Genomic DNA, 16,759 nt, shown 5'->3' on the forward strand with positions numbered 1-16,759 from the left:
ATACGTGTTGTATGCTTAAAGAGTGCCAGTGAGAACGACTGTGCTTTATTATGCGTAATTACGTAAGCATTTTCTACTGCTGATATGTCGTGGCATGTTGAATATTTAATTTTGCTGAAATGGATTATAATATTGTTGAAATCTAGGCTGCACAAAATATGCAAATGTTGCATTCCTTTTCAATTTGGCCAATACATTTTTATGAGGTTAGTACCATTGTGGCGTCACGCAGCCGCGGAATTTTATATCATGGATTTGAATCAATCCAATATTGTAGTCCTCGATGTGGCTCAATAGGAGTTACACCTATCTGCAAAGGTATGTTTTCACTAAACTAAAAAATATGAATCAATTTCGAATAATCTGACTTGATATCTAGCTACCTAGATAAAAGTCTTAACCAATTAAATTGGTTGCATCCATTTGATTGTACAGTGTACACTAGGCTGAGAAGGATAGCCTGTCTGATTATCAGGTAAACAACTACTGCAACTAAACCATCAACGACATTTTTCCAGATGGCTTCCAGGAGTACGCCACACTTCAAGCCCCCGTTGACCATCATCATCCCATACGGGCTGAAGAGTTGGCTAGAATGTCTTTGCAGAGCTATATTAATTGAGGGACCAAGGCAGATACCGGAATTTATTGCCGCCTATTGCGTTGAGCTGCTGGAATTTAGAGAACGTGAGTGGTGTGGACTGATGTAGATGCAGTCATATACATATAAGTAGTTGATGTTTACCAACACACGAATTATTTGAAGTAGCCGAACCGTTTTTTAGTAGACCCTAATAACATTTAAAGCTAGAATCCTTAGTTGCTACATCCATTTTTGGATTTATAAATGAATGATATATAGGTCTACCCTTAGATTTTTGAAGACCAGACATGCCTCATGAGCTTAGTTAAACTGTCATACCCCATTAGAACCCCAAATATAACAGTGTTTTACTCCAATGTTTGTACACAGTGTAAATATGAACAAACACTGGATAGCCTCAAAACATGCTAAAAACGATCATTGTAATATCATGGAAGGTCAGACCTTGCATCCATAGCTCTGTCTATGAATTTTTGAGAGTGGTTATATTTTTCCAAGTCCATCCTTCAGCCTTTTACCGAAACAGAGGCATGGCAACCACTTTGTTATTCTTTCAAATCAAATCAAATCAAATGTATTTATATAGCCCTTCTTACATCAGCTGATATCTCAAAGTGCTGTACAGAAACCCAGCCTAAAACCCCAAACAGCAAGCAATGCAGGTGTAGAAGCACGGTGGCTAGGAAAAACTCCCTAGAAAGGCCAAAACCTAGGAAGAAACCTAGAGAGGAACCAGGCTATGAGGGGTGGCCAGTCCTCTTCTGGCTGTGCCGGGTGGAGATTATAACAGCACATGGCCTAGATGTTCAAATGTTCATATGTTCAACTGCGGATTCTAGCTACATTTTGAATTCATGTAGGCTAGGCCTATAGTCTCCAAGCTCATTCTAACATGTTAAAGTGGAACAGGCAATTAACTATATTTTCTTTTGCTTCAGGTAATCCTGTGATGGATACCAAGGATGTTACACATCTGTACCAGGAGATACGGGGTAAGGAATATTCAGCCAGTCATAGTGCGCAATGTTATCTTTAGCATTATCACTGCACATTCATTGCATTTAACAATTTCATTAAAGCCCAATGTTTAAAATCAACCTGCCATATAAAATGCTTTCAAATAAATACAGTTGAACGTTTCACACACATGGCTCACAATTTCCGGAATTATTATTCTTTCCATAGAGGCAAATTATGTCAAAGACTGGATAGTATGCCCAGTGCCACAAGCTGCCATAGACTGCTGCCTGGCTGAGGAGACCCTGTCAGTCAGCCAGAGGACCAATCCAAGGTCGGCCCAGGAGTTCAATGTCCCCTCCAGCGAGCCCATGGGTGGGCCAGATAGGCAGGTTCAGTCTCTGAGCAGTCCCCCTGGAGAAACCCACCATAGAACCCACCCTGGAGATGGACCTCAGTCCAGCCCAGCCGACCTTGGAGGTCAACCCAGCCCAGCTGTGGAAGAGGAGGCCCAGGCCCGGCCAGGCTCTGCTGTGCAGTCAGTCGTGTTCCAGAGAGCTCCATCATTGGACAGTCTACTGGAGGCCAACCACTCTCAAGTCTTGATCAGCGCTCCAACCGATGACGTCATCATCGTCCACTCTGCGAACCTTCAGGAGACCATTGTCTTCCGAAGCGACAGTCGGACATATTCAGGTGTATCTCCCCGAGGTAGTTTGACCAGGATTCCTTCGGTTGGTGAGGTTGTTAAGATTGGGGTGAATGACACAACAGAGGTGATGTCTGATGTGGTGGTGTTCCACCAAGTGCCCTCAGTGGAGAACCTGCCTTGCACGCCGTCTGCCTTGATTAATACCTCTTTAGCTGCTGAGGAAACAGTGGATCAGGTGATGAGAAGCAGAGAATTCTTACTGGAGAATGTGGCGTCTGGCTCGCCATCCATTAAAATGGTGGCTTCAGCTGCAGCTTTGCAGCAGGCAGACACAGAGAAAGTATCCTCCTCAGAGATAGTGGGAGTCGGCGCAGCACGGAGAGTGTCCTCAGTCAGGATACCCAGGGGAGAGGAGAGTGTGGGGAGAACAGTTGAGACACTAAAGAGATACACATCTCCACAAATATCTCTTCTGTCAGGTATAATATTAATCTATACTCAAAAATGTATTGCCAGTTTGGTACAAACTGTTTAGGGACAATGTATTACAAGATGTATAGTAATGTTTAAATCCTTTGCAATTGCATCCTCTCTATCCTCACAGCTCATTCTGCTGAATATCTAAAGGCTACATACAAGCCATCCACCTCCAGCCTTGCCAGGGTTTCCTCTGCACCTTGTGGTGAGAGAGAGGCAGCAGCAACTATTTCACCTAAATCCAGTCTGGCCAGGGTTTCCTCTGTCTCTACTGGTGAGAGAGCAGCAGAACCAGCCTGTAAAGAAGTCTTCTCTAATGTGGAGGAGACTTACACATTACCATCAACAGAGGACCTTCTGGTGTCTTCAACTGCTTCAGTTGGTAGAATTTCACCAGAGGTGTCTGCAATATATTCCGAAAGTGTTTTATCAGGAAGCGCTTTCTCTGAACCAGAAATAGTTGGTGCAGCACACAGAGTGTCCTCAGTCAGGATACCCAGTAGAGAGGAGAGTGTGGGGAGAACAGCAGAGACAGCAGAGAGATGCACATCTCCCAGAGAATCTACACAGGCATCTTTTGTGTCAGGTAACGAAAATGTCTCTATATCACAGTTCTGAAAAAAGGAAAATTGTTTAAAAATGCATTATAGATGTTCTGTATTCTCTGTTGATTTGAAAAGTAATGTCTGTGTTTTATAGACTCTCCAGTGATGTTTGAAGAAGATGACTGGTGTGTAATCACCACTCACTCTGCTTCAATGAAGAAAGCTGTCAAATTGGGCCACTCAGAAAATATCTCTCCTATTACTTCACCCAGCATAGACCTGGCCTGGGAGGAGCTTCTGCAGACATCAGCATCCGTCGTGGATAAAGTAGCCCTCAAGGCTTTCGAGATTGTGAACCAAAAATTACAATGCTCAGGGATGGAGATATCTGAATTGGCCTCATCCAACCCTGTGGTTGTGTCTCAGTCTCTTAACACTCTCTCTTATAAGGATCTCTCTCACTCGCCTTCAGCTGTGGAGGAATTCTCTACTGCCACAGCAAGACGCTCAGAAGGTGACATCACTGAAAGAGCTCCCTCTGAAACAGCAGTAGAGGGAGAAGCAATCTCTGTTCGGGAGATTACTCCAGCAGTGTCTGCAAGGTGTTCTGCCAGTAATGTATCAGAAATAGTTCCCTTTGAAACAGTAGTTTTGGGAGCAGCAGTACCATTAATGGAGGAGCTATCAGAGTCACGAACTGCATTTGCCTTTGTGGGTGAGGCTTCACCAGCAGTGTCTGCCAATGATGTATTAGAAAGAGCTCCCTCTGAAACTGCAGTAGTGGGAGCAGAGCTACCAGAGAGACACACAACTCCAAAAGTATCTCCACAAACATCATTTGTGTCAGGTATGAGTCACTTCTAAAGGTTGACTTACTGTGTACAGTACAAGCCCATGCTACTTTATGATAATGATGTAAAAGGAACAGTCCCCTACTTTATTTAGGTTTGTTTTATTGTGTCTCTCTCCACAGCTTATTCTGATGAATTGCTGAATGCTACAAACCTGTCACCTCAATCCAGCCTGGCTAGGATTCCCTCTGGATATATCAGTGAAGGTGTGTCACCAGCAGTGTCTGCAGTATGTCCTGCTAGTGACTTACCAGAACGAGCTTCCTCTGAAACCACAGTAATGGAGTCAGCGCCCAGAGGGATCCACTCTGCACCATCAATGGATGAGCTACTGGTTTTACCAACTTCTGTTGATGGGTTTTCACCAGCAGTGTCTGCAAGATCTTCAAGAGGTACTTTGTCAAAAAGAGCTCCCTCAGAAACAGCAGTGGAGGGGGTAAGATATTCTGAAAGTGGTTTATCAGGGAGCGCTTTCTCTGAAACAGAACTAGTTGATGCTGCACAGAGAGTGTCCTCAGTCAGGATACCCAGTAGAGAGGAGAGTGTGGGGAGAACAGCAGAGACACCAGAGAGACACACATCTCCCAGAGTATCTCCACAGACATTTTCAGAGTCAGGTACAGAATTCATCCAACTCTGTGATATACTACTAATAAGGTCCATGTCACTAATTCAGGTAAAATGTTAAAGAAAATGTCAGGATAGCATCACAACATACAAAAAACCCCCGGTATTTCCTCAACTCATGCTGACGTTACTCCAACAGCTACAGGCTTGTCATCTAAGCCAGGGCCCCCTCTGAGTGATTGTCCAACAGAGTCAGGCTCTTTGGAAGTCATCTTTAATATGGAGGAGACTTATACAACACCATCTATGGGGGAGATTGTTCCTCCAACTCCTGCTGGGGATGGCATTTCTGCCTCTACTGATGAAAGAGCAGCAGAATCAGCTTCTAGAGAACTGTTGTATATGGATGAGACGTATAAACCACCATCAATGGCAGACCTACCAGGATCCCCAGCTGCTGTTGGAGGCATTTCACCAGCAGTGTCTGCTGGATGTTCACAAAGTGACATGGCAGAAAAAGCTCCCTCAGAAACAGCAGTAGGCAGACACACATCTTCCAGAGTACCTCCTAAAGTTCCTCCACAAACATCCTGGAGCTCAGGTACAGTTTTCAAATATCTTGAATGAAATATAAGGTTGGTTGTCATGTTAGTAGTCTGGGTGAAGTTAATTTTAAAATACCACAGCGTACTCATATAATGTAATCTGGTCTGTCTTTTCACAACCCATGTTGATGTTACTCCAACAGCTACAGGCTTGGCATCTAAGTCCAGTTTGGCCAGGGTTCCCTCTGTGTCTCTCAGTGATGGTGCAAAAGAACCAGCTCAGATAGACAAAACACTGTCAATGGAGGAGCTACTGGCATCTCCATTGTATTCTCAGTGGGCAATGTCACCAGCCGGTTCTGAAAGAGTGTCCTCAGTCAGGATATCCAGTAGAGAGGAGAGTGTGGGGAGAACAGCAGAGACACCAGAGAGACACACATCTCCTGGAGCTTCTCCAAGAGTTTCTCCACAAACCTCTCTTGTATCAGGTACAATTGTCATCCATACACTAAAGAATGACTTAATAATAAGCTACTAATACAGCATTTTTTAGGTAAAAGGAGCAAAACTTGTAAGATAAAATGTATACACTACATGCCTGATTTTGTATCTGCATCCACAGCTCATGTTGTTAAATCTCCGTCTGGTACAGATATTTCTCAACAATCCAGTCTGCCTAGGATTCCCTCTGCACCATCAATGGACAGATACACATCTCCCAGAGTTTCTCAAAGAGTTTCTCCACAATCCAGTCTTGCCAGGATTCCCTCTGCACCATCAATGGAGGAGCTACTGGTGTCTCCATCTGCTTCTGTTGGTAGAATTTCTACAGCAGTTTCAAGACGATCTTTAAGAAGTAGTTTGTCAGAAAGAGCTCCTTCTGAAACAGTCATAAGATATTCTGAAAGCGTTTTATCAGGAAGAGCTCTCTCTAAAACAGAACTAGTCGATGCAGCACAGAGAGTGTCCCCAGTCAGGATACCCAGTAGACAGGAGAGGGTGGGGAGAACACCAGAGAGATGCACATCTCCCAGAGTTTCTCCACAATCCAGTCTGGCCAGGATTCAATCTGCACCATCAATTGAGGAGCCACTGGTGTCTCCATCTGCTGCTGTTGGCAGAGAATCTCCAGCCAGGAGTGGAGTTTCTCTAGTAATGTCTCTAGGAATTTCTGCAGCCAATGTGGTTGGGCCAGTGTGTTTCAAAGATGTGTCACAGATTATGCCGACTAAAATACCAGGTAAATATTCCATTAGAACACAGGAATTCAGCTTTAATAATTGAATACATGTTACATTGTGCCAATTTCTTGTTTTGTTGTGTTAAATCCATTGCTATATATTCATTTCATTCAATATATATTTGAAAATTTAAAGTTTCAACTTTGACGTTGCATTATATTGTCATTTTAGAGAATCAGGGTTCGGCCTCCTCCGCCAGGATACCCAGTAGACAGGAGAGTGTGGGGAGAACAGCAGAGACACCAGAGAGACACACATCTCCTGGAGTATCACCAAGAGCTTCTCCAAGAGTTTCTCCACAAACCTCTCGTACATTGGGTACAATTGTCATCCATATTTCTGAGGAATGCTCTATTAATAAGCTACTAATAAGACATTTTGAGGAAAAAGTTGCAAAACTTGTAAGGCAAATAGTATGTGCCTGATTTTGTATCTGCATCCACAGCTCATGTTGGTGAATCTCCGTCTGGTACAGATATTTCTCAACAATCCAGTCTGCCTAGGATTCCCTATGCACCATCAATGGACAGATACACATTTCCCAAAGTTTCTCAAAGGGTTTCTTCACAATCCAGTCTGGCCAGGCTTCCCTCTGCACCATCAATGGAGGAGCTACTGGTGTCTCCATCTGCTTCTGTTGGTAGAATTTCACCAGCAGTTTCAAGAAAATCTTCAGAAACAGCTCCTTCTGAAACAGTCATACGATATTTTGAAAGTGATTTAGGAAGAGCTTTCTCTGAAACAGAGCTAGTTGATGCTGCACTGAGTGTGTCCTCAGTCAGGATACCAAGTAGACAGGAGAGGGTGGGGAGAACAGCAGAGACACCAGAGAGACAGACATCTCCCAGAGTTTCTCCAAGATTTTCTCCACAAACATCTCTTCTATCAGGTACAATTTGTAGAATTGTCTACAAATTGTTTGGCTGAAATGTTTACAGTATGTGACAAATGTATGCACGCATGACTGTAAGTCTCTTTGGATAAAAGCGTCTGCTAAATTACATTTTATTATTTGTATCTTCATCCACAGCTCAAGTTGGTGAATCTCTGTCTGGTACAGACATTGCACCACAATCCAGTCTGCCCGGGATTCCATATGCATCATCAATAGAGGAGCTACTGATGTCTCTAACTGCTACTGTTGAAAGAATTTCACCTGCAGTTTCAAGATCTTCAAGAAGTAGTTTGTTAGAAAGTGTTTCCTCTGAAAAAGCAACAATTAAAGCAATATACAGAGAAGAGAGTGTAGAGAGAACAGCAGAAACAACAGAGAGTCACACAACTAAACAAGTGTCTTTCAGAGCTCCTTTGGCAACATCTAAGACAAGACTCGTTTCTGATGTGGCAATTTTGTACAGACCATCCATTGCTGAAGGCCTTTGTCTTGAGGTCTTGGACATGGAGTCTGACCAGGTGAAAACACCAATGAGTGACATCACTGCACAAGCTCTGTCTCACACTGCAGCAATGGAAACAGCTCAGGATACAGTCAGGATACCCAGTAGAAAGGAGAGTGCAAGGAGAGCAGCAGAAACACAAACATATTTTGCATCAGGCAAGTATCAAGATTAATACATTACTGAAATATTAGCAACGAAAACCAACCTATTTTCTAAAGATTTCTCTTCCCAATCTCATAGGATTGTTGGACAACAGTACACAAGTTTCAGGAACTTCAGTCCACCTTCATGAAGAGGTGACTGCCCACCCTACAGAAGTGCAGCAGGGGACCCTGCAACTTGGAATTCCTCTAGGAGTTTCTCTAGCCAATATGGTTGGGCCTCAAAACACACGGTCACAGAGTGTGCAGACTGGACCAGGTACATTTTCCCTCAGAATTCAACTTTAATAATTGTTTTGAAGACATTTAGGGATTTCCCCTCCAATGCCAAAGTATTCACACCCCTCAACTTTTCCCACATTTTGTTGGGTTACAGCTTGAATATAAAATAGATTAAATTCTGATTGTTTGTCACTGGCCTACACACAATACCCCATAATGTCAAAGTGGAATTATGTTTTTACATATTTTTACAAATTAATAAAAAATGAAAAGCTAAAATGTTTTAAGTCAATAAGTATTCATCCCCTTTGTTATGTCAAGCCTAAATAAGTTCAGGAGTAGAAATGTGCTTAACAAGTCATATAATAAGTTGCATGTACTGTGTGTGCAATAATAGTGTTTAACATGATTTTTGAATGACTACTTCATCCCTGTACCCCACACAAACAATTATCTGTAAGACCCTCAGTCGAGCAGTGAATTTCAAACACAGATTCAAGCACAAAGACCAAGGAGGCTTTCCAATGCCTCGCAAAGAAGGGCACCTATTGGTAGAGGGGTAACAAAATGAAGCAGACATTGAATATCGCTTTGAGCATGGTGAGGTTATTAATTACACTTTGGATGGCGTATCAATACATACAGGTGTTCTCCCTACTCCGTTGCCGGAGAGGAAGGAAACAGTTACTGAGTTTAATGGCTGTGATAGGAGAAAACTGAGGATTAATCAACAACATTGTAGTTACTCCACATTACTAACCTAAATGACACTGAAAAGAAGGAAACTTGTACAGAATACAAATATTCCAAAACATGCATCCTGTTTGCAATAAGGCACTAAAGTAAAACTGCAAAAAAATTGGCTAAGAAATTAAATTTATGTCCTCAATACAAAGCATTATGTTTGGGGCAAATTCAACACCACTGAGTATCACTCTTCATATTGTCAAGCATGGTGGTGGCTGCATCATGTTATGGAAATGCTTGTCATCGGCAAGGACTAGGGAGTTTTTTAAGGATAAAAATAAATGGAATAGAGCTAACCTAGAGGAAAACCTGGTTCTTCTTTCCAACAGACACTGGGAGACAAATCCACTTTTCAGCAGGACAGTAACCTAAAAGACAAGGCCAACTATACACTCGAGTTACTTACCAAGATGACATTGAATGTTCCTGAGTGTCCTAGTTACAGTTTTGACTTAAATCATCTTGAAAATCTATGGCAAGACTTGAAAATGTCTGTCTAGCAATGATCAACAATCAACTTGACACAGAGCTTGAAGAATATTTTTTTAAATGTGCAAATATTGTACAATCCAGGTGTGCAAAGGTCTTAGAGACATACCCAGAAAGACTCACAAATGTAATTGCTGCCAAAAGTGATTGTAACATGTATTGACTCAGAGTTGTGAATACAGATATTTCTGTATTTGATTTTCAATACATTTGCAAAGATGTCTGAAAACATGTTTTCACTTTGTCATTATGGGGTATTGTGTGTAGATGGGTGAGACATTTTTTATATTTAATCCATTTTGAATTCAGGCTGTAACACAAAAAAATATATAATAAATCACGGGGTATTAATACTTTCTGAATTCCTTGTATGTGTGGATTTTGACATTTTCAACTTTGTTGCATTCTATTGTCATTTTAGATTATCATGGCCCGCCCTTGCATAGCGTTCCTATTGAAGCAGGACGTGTCAGTCCTGATGCTCAGCCTGCCTTCGAGAATTTCACCAATCAGGTCTGGACACTATACCACTTGGCCAATGAGACGGAGGAGGGCACACTGTCCACTAACACTATCTCCCAGCCTCCGTTCAATGGAAGTGCTTTCATTCGCAACTTTGGGCCTGGACATGTGTTACTGGCAGAGAGGTCCCCTTCCCCTCAGCAGTCTGACACCCAGTCCTGGTGTGGCCGACCCAGACAACAGCCCCAGCCACCACCTTTCCCGATGTACCCAAGAAGGGCCTTCACACCCAGGTCACAGAGCACAACCCTTCGCCCTCCACCCCAGCATCCAACTATCCTCAACCTGGAGATCAGCATCCCCAACTACTTCCTGTTCCTCGATGGCAACCAGGTGTCCCTGAGCCAGAGCGCTCGTAGTGTTCCGACTGCAATGTTTTCCAGGTCGAGATCTGCTGTGGTCAGGGCGGACGACCCCCAGGGGGACCTGTCCTTCTCCGTTCCAATGGAGATGGTAAACGGAGGTTCCAGTCGGGACGGTCAGGCCCAGTTCCTGCAGGTCATCAGTGATGAAGGAAATACTGTTTACTCCCCCGCTCTCATACGCATTGTCACCTCTGAACCCACAGAGAAAGAGGACCAGGAAGGATCCGGGAGGTGGCCAACTAGTGCCCCATTTAATTGGTAGGGGACTGTTGTCTAGTATCAATAAACGTGTGCATATCATTTAAAACGTTCTCCCTCTTCATTAAATAAACACATGTTTTAAGTGAGACTTTAGGCTAGTCTGAAGCTGAAAAAGTAAGGAAATTCACAAGCTAAACAAGGCCTAACTTCAACCATCCCACTGGGCACAGACATCAATTCAACATCTATTCCATGTTGGTCAATGAAATGATGTGGAAACAACGTTGATTCAACCAGTGTGTGCCCCGGGGAAAGTTAGTATTATGCGGGGAATTCCATCCACAATTTACGTAATGCTTCAGGGAAATGCAGATAGGGTGGTGGAAATAAGAGAAGTAGGACACAAACTAAGGTAACATTAAGCTTTTATTTAGCAACAATAGAAACAATCTTGATTCTGTAATGTGCTAAACACAAAGTGAGAGTAGCCTCTAGCTAAAACTGCATTCACAGGGTGTGCTAGGTCCAGTCTACTATACTGATAATCCAATCTAAACTACCGCTTTACCGAGGTTACAACAGCAGCTATTCACAACCAAGGAGAGGAATGTTTTGCAGTGGATGAATGAGTTGAACAGTGGCCGTGTGTGTCCCAAATCGTGCCCTTTCCCCCAATTGGGCTCAGGTCAAAAGTAGTGCGCTATGTAGGAAATAGGATGCCATTTGGGACATAAGCTTACTGTGTGTCTGTGGGTGTAGTGCAGCTAATGCTTGCATAGTCAACGTTGTGCTTGTACTGTATTTGCATTCAGTGTGTTAGGGTTAGTTCAAACAGTTACATGTACCTCTCAGAATATCCAGAATTACATTTTTACTTTAGAGGAAACCTTTACACACGTAAAAATATCTTCATATAGAGCCAAGTAGTCAAACTTTAAGTTCTCAAGTGTTATGGAAGCAAGAGCCATAATTCTAAGTACAGTACAGCTATTCTCCTCTACACATAGTATCCTAAATTCCTCAAGTACTACATTGTATTACAGCTCAGAAGAATAGAAGAGCTCTATCCAATAATATGTACAGACATTTATGTCCTCAGCCATAGTTGCTGAGGTCCAAGTCTATTTCACACACTATTTGAAAGCTCTATTTTCCTTAAATTGATACTGTAGCTGCACACATTTGTAAGGAACAGAACTGAGCACAACACATTCAAATGGACATAATTCTCACAAGTGTTTTGGTGAGAGATACTAGAGACCCATCAAGAGGTGTGTCACATTCAATCCACTCCATTCAAAACACTCCCATTGTTAAAATGACTGGCAGGTTACACCCTATAGTTTTATAATAATTCTATACACACTGGTCAATGACCATCGCTTACAGACTCATGAGGGCTTCACAATTGTGCTTTGAGTGAGACATAGGAGATATGTTTAGGGACTACTGAATGGTTGTTGCCTTTACGGTCATTCAATTCCCAGCATCATCCTTACCCATGCAAAGGACTATAGCAGGTCCAGAGCAGGCTTTGAAATGATTAAAGCCAGAACTCTCCCTTGACCTTGCCTATGTTCACACCATCTACATCATAACACATTTTTCCTGACCGCATGACCTGACTAGGATTCACTTTCTCCCCCTTCAATGAACCCTCTGAGAAAAATGTCAACGCTCCAGTGTCAGAATATTAAAAATTGCAGAGCGAGTTAAGACGAGGTGTGTACAGATAGAGATGTGTGTGTGTGGTGTGTGTCCTGTAGGTCAGTATATATCAGGCAGCAGGGAGTAATTCCGATCCCAGTAGCTGTTGGAGTAGAGCCAGTCCTGAGCTTTGTTGTGGGGGTTGGTGCCCTGGTGGAACCACCTATATGGGAGCAACAAGAGGAACCAAGTCAGATAAACTACAATAGAGTATCCAGGCACAGGCATGAGTGTTTTACATGATGATTGTGATAAATACAAAACCCACACCAACAAACTTCGTAATATACAGTAGTCAACTCCTGATGGTGGGATTTAAACCAAATCAAATCGTATTTGTGACATGCGCCGAATACAGCAAGTGTAGACCTTACCGTGAAACGCTTACTTACAAATCCTTAACCAACAATGCAGTTCAAGAAATAGAGTTAAGAAAATATTTCCTAAATAAACTACAGTAAAAAAAAAAAGTTACACGAAAATTACATAACAATAATGAGGCTATATACAGGGGGTACCGGTACCGTGTCAATGTGCGGGGATACAGGTTAGCCGAGGTAATTTGTAAAGTGACTATGCATAGATAATAAACAGCGAGTAGCAGCAGTGTAAAAACAAGGGGATTTGGGGGTCAATGTAAATTGTCCGGGTGGCCATTGTTCAGCCGTCCTTCGGCTTGGGGGTAAAAGCTGTGAAGGAGCCTTTTGTTCCTAGACTTGGCACTCCGGTAACGCTTGCAATGCGGTAGCAGAGAGAGAACAGCCTATGACTTGGGTGACTGTAGTCTTTGACAATTTTTTGGGCCTTCCTCTGATACCGCCTAGTATATAGGTCCTGGATGTCAGGAAGCTTTGCCCCAGTGATGTACTGGGCTGTACACACTACCCTCTGTTGCGCCTTACGGTAAGATGCCGAGCAGTTGTTATAACAGGTGGTGATGCAACCGGTCAGGATGCTCTCGATGGTGCAGCTGAGGATCTGGGTACCATTGCCTCATCTTTTCATCAGCCTCCTGAGGGGGAAAAGGTGTTGTCGTGCCCTCTTCACAACTGTCTTGGTGTGTTTGGACCATGATAGTTCGTTGGTGATGTGGACACCAAGGAACTTGAAACTCTCAACCCGCTCCACTTCAGCCCCGTCGATGTTAATGGGGGCCTTTTCGGCCTTCCTTTTCCTATAGTCCATGATCTGCTCCGTTGTCTTCCTCAATATTGAATGAGAGGTTGTTGTCCTGGCACCACACTGCCAGGTGTCTGACCTCCTCCCTATAGGCTGTCTCATCATTGTCTGTGATCAGGCCTACCACTGTTGTGTTGTCAGAAAACGTAATGATGGTGTTGGAGTCGTGCTTGGCCACGCAGTCGTGGATGAACAGGGAGTACAGGAGGGAACTAAGCATGCACACCTGAGGGGTCCTACTGTTGAGGATCAGTGTGGTAGATGTGTTGTTGCCTACCCTTACCACTTGGGGGCAGCCCGTCAGGAAGTCCAGGATCCAACTACAGAGGGAGGTGTTTAGTCCCAGGGTCCTTAGCTTAGTGATGAGCTGAGCTTTGTGGGTATTATGGTGTTGAACGCTGAGCTGTAGTCAATGAACAGCATTCTCACATATTTGTTCCTTTTGACCAGGTTGGAAAGGGCAGTGCGATTGAGTAATCTGTGGATCTGTTGGGGCGGTATGCGAATTGGAGTGGGTCTAGGGTTTCCGGCATGATGGTGTTGATGTGAGCCATTACCAGCCTTTCAAAGCACTTAATGGCTACTGACATGAGTGCTACGGGGTGGTAATTATTTAGGCAGGTTACCTTTGCTTTTTTGGGCACAGGGACTATGGTCGTCTGTTAGAAACATGTAGGTATTACAGACTCGGGCAGGGAGAAGTTGAAAATGTCAGTGAAGACATGCTTGAAGTACACATCCTGGTAATCCGTCTGGCCCCGCGGCTTTGTGAATGTTGACCTGTTTAAAGGTCTTGCTCACATCGGCTACGGAGAGCGTGATCACACGGTCGTATGAAACAGCTGGTGCTCTCATGCATGCTTCAGTGTTGCTTGCCTCGACGTGAGCATAAAAAGGCATTTAGCTGGTCTGGTAGGCTCGCGTCACTGGGCAGCTCGCGGCTGGGTTTCCCTTTGTAGTCCGTAATAGTTTTCAAGCCCTGCCACATCCGACGAGCGTCAGAGCCGGTGTAGTAGGATTCAATCTTATTGACGCTTTGCCTGTTTGATGGTTCATCGGAGGGCATAGGGGGATTTCTTGTTAGCGTCCCACTCCTTGAAAGCGGTAGCTCTAGCCTTTAGCTCGGTGCGGATGTTGCCTGTAATCCATGGCTTCTGGTTGGGATATGTATGTACATTCACTGTGGGGATGACGTCGTCGATGCACTTATTGATGAAGCCGGTGACAGGTGGTATACTCTTCAATGCCATTGGATGAATCCCGGAACATATTCCAGTCTGTGCTAGCAAAACAGTCTTGTAGCATAGCATCTGCATCATCTGACCACTTCCGTATTGAGCGAGTCACTGGTTCTTCCTGCTTTAGTTTTTGCTTGTAAGCAGGAATCAGGAGGATAGAAGTATGGTCAGATTTGCCAAATGGAGGGAGAGGGAGAGCTTTGTATGCGTCGCTGTGTGTGGAATAAAGGTGGTCTAGAGTTTTTTCCTCTGGTTGCACATGTGACATTCTGGTAGAAGTGAGGTAAAACGGATTTAAGTTTGCCTGCATTAAAGTCCCGGGTCACTAGGTGCACCGCTTATTTGCTCATGGCCTTATACAGCCGCTGAGTGCGGCGGTCTTAGTGCCAGCATCGGTTTGTGGTGCTATAATATAGATGAGAACTCTCTTGGTAGATAGTGTGGTCTACAGCTTATCATGAGGCATTCTACCTCAGGCGAACAATACCTCGAGACTTCTTTAATATTAGCCATCGCGCACCAGCAATTATTGACAAATAGACACCCACCCCTCATCTTACCAGACATAGCTGCTCTGTCCTGCCGATGCACAGAAAAGCCAGCCAGCTCTATATAATCCGTGTCGTCATTTAGCCACGTCTTGGTGAAACATAAGATATTACAGTTTTTAATGTCCTGTTGGTAGGATAGTCTTAATCGTAGATCATCCAGTTTGTTTTCCAATGATTGCACGTTGGCCAATAATACGGAGGATAGTGATGGTTTACCTACTCATCGGAAAATTCTTACAAGGCACCCCGCCCTCCTCCCCCTTTTTCTCTGTCTTTTCTTCACACGGATGACAGGGATTTGGGCCTTGTCTCGACAAAGCAATATATCCTTTGCGTCTGACTAATTAAAGAAAAAAATCTTCGTCCAGTTCGGGGTGAGTAATCGCTGTTCTGATGTCCAGAAGCTCTTTTCGGTATTAACGTTTTACATTTACATTTTAGTAGACGCTCTTATCCAGAGCGACTTACAGTAGTGAATGCATACATTTCATAAATTTTTTCTCCGTACTGGTCCCCCGTGGGAATCGAACCCACAACCCTGGCGTTGCAAACACCATGCTCTACCAACTGAGACACACGGGACCTTAAGAGACGGTAGCGGCAACATTATGCACCGAATAAGTTACAAACTATACGAAAAAAGAAACAAAATAGCACAGTTGGTTAGGAGTCTGTAAAACGACAGCCATCCCTTCCAGCGCTTCAATTGAAAATGTGTTTCTCCATATAACTTGGCCTTAAGGGTATTCATGCAAACTGGAGCATGCAGATATCCTGGACAGGTGAATTGCACTGCAAATACAACATATTATTTTAGCTTATTCAATGTGTACTGTGCCTTCAGAAAGTATTCATACCCCTTGACTTATATTGTTAGAGCCTGAATTCATAATGGATTAAATAAAAGAAAAAATATCACCCATCAACACACAATACCCTATAATAACATAGTGAAAAAACATGTTTTTAGAAATGTTTGCAAATGTATTGAAAATGAAATGCAGAAATATCTCATTTACTTAAGTATTCATACCCCTGAGTCGGTGTTGTGTTCAAGGCCACCTAAAGCAAGACCGACTCAATATCAAGACCGGAGCAAATCGAGTCCAAGTCAAAAACCAAGACCTGAGGGGAGGGGGGGTGAGACCGAGTCAAGACCGAGACCGGGAGGGGGAGAAGGGGTCAGAGACAGAGTCAAGACCTCAAGACCGAGACCAAAAAAATGCAAGCGCAATTCCAGACCATGATTGTAATTTTATCAAATCACCACCATTAGATTTCAAAATGTCCAGTATTTCTGTGTTCATATTTCAGAACAACACATTGATTCTTAAGATATTAAGAATAGTAAATAAAACGCATGCTGCGGGAAAATAGAGCCACTCTATAAATTATTACTAACCAAACACAGTGGGGAACAATGGGCCTTCTACGCCTTCAGAGAAGGGCTAAGGATTTATAAAATAATCATTATAATAATAATGATATTATTTTCAATTATGTTCTGATTTAATCTCTGGTTTTTGTTGGAAATGGTT

General features: G+C 43.3%; 4 protein-coding genes across 4 annotated transcripts in view; 3 read left to right on the forward strand and 1 right to left on the reverse strand.

Moving 5' to 3' along the window:
• Nucleotides 1-1,510: 1,510 nt before the first annotated feature.
• Nucleotides 1,511-5,248, forward strand: LOC106569181 (mucin-12). The gene is made up of 5 exons (XM_014140264.2): nucleotides 1,511-1,596; nucleotides 1,790-2,692; nucleotides 2,818-3,276; nucleotides 3,390-4,082; nucleotides 4,209-5,248. Exons 1-5 carry the CDS (start codon nucleotides 1,554-1,556, stop codon nucleotides 4,772-4,774), a joined length of 2,664 nt encoding a protein of 887 aa, XP_013995739.2. The 5' UTR covers nucleotides 1,511-1,553; the 3' UTR covers nucleotides 4,775-5,248.
• Nucleotides 5,249-5,431: 183 nt separating this feature from the next.
• On the forward strand, nucleotides 5,432-8,011 carry LOC123726579 (uncharacterized protein DKFZp434B061). The gene is made up of 5 exons (XM_045693667.1): nucleotides 5,432-5,686; nucleotides 5,821-6,438; nucleotides 6,611-6,757; nucleotides 6,885-7,328; nucleotides 7,470-8,011. Exons 1-5 carry the CDS (start codon nucleotides 5,500-5,502, stop codon nucleotides 8,009-8,011), a joined length of 1,938 nt encoding a protein of 645 aa, XP_045549623.1. The 5' UTR covers nucleotides 5,432-5,499.
• Nucleotides 8,012-8,080: 69 nt separating this feature from the next.
• On the forward strand, nucleotides 8,081-10,628 carry LOC123726680 (uncharacterized). Its single transcript, XM_045694153.1, has 2 exons — nucleotides 8,081-8,259; nucleotides 9,880-10,628. Exons 1-2 carry the CDS (start codon nucleotides 8,211-8,213, stop codon nucleotides 10,605-10,607), a joined length of 777 nt encoding a protein of 258 aa, XP_045550109.1. The 5' UTR covers nucleotides 8,081-8,210; the 3' UTR covers nucleotides 10,608-10,628.
• Nucleotides 10,629-10,954: 326 nt separating this feature from the next.
• Nucleotides 10,955-16,759, reverse strand: part of LOC106569180 (oxysterol-binding protein-related protein 1) — a 51,177-nt gene continuing 45,372 nt past the window's right edge. Inside the window, exon 13 of the mRNA XM_045694154.1 lies at nucleotides 10,955-12,416. Within this exon, the coding sequence (XP_045550110.1) occupies nucleotides 12,314-12,416 (103 nt within the window). The 3' untranslated portion in view covers nucleotides 10,955-12,313. The remainder of the gene's footprint in view (nucleotides 12,417-16,759) is intronic.

The sequence above is a fragment of the Salmo salar genome, chromosome ssa14 (genome assembly GCF_905237065.1).
Source record: "Salmo salar chromosome ssa14, Ssal_v3.1, whole genome shotgun sequence".
NCBI classification, from domain to species: Eukaryota; Metazoa; Chordata; class Actinopteri; order Salmoniformes; family Salmonidae; genus Salmo; species Salmo salar.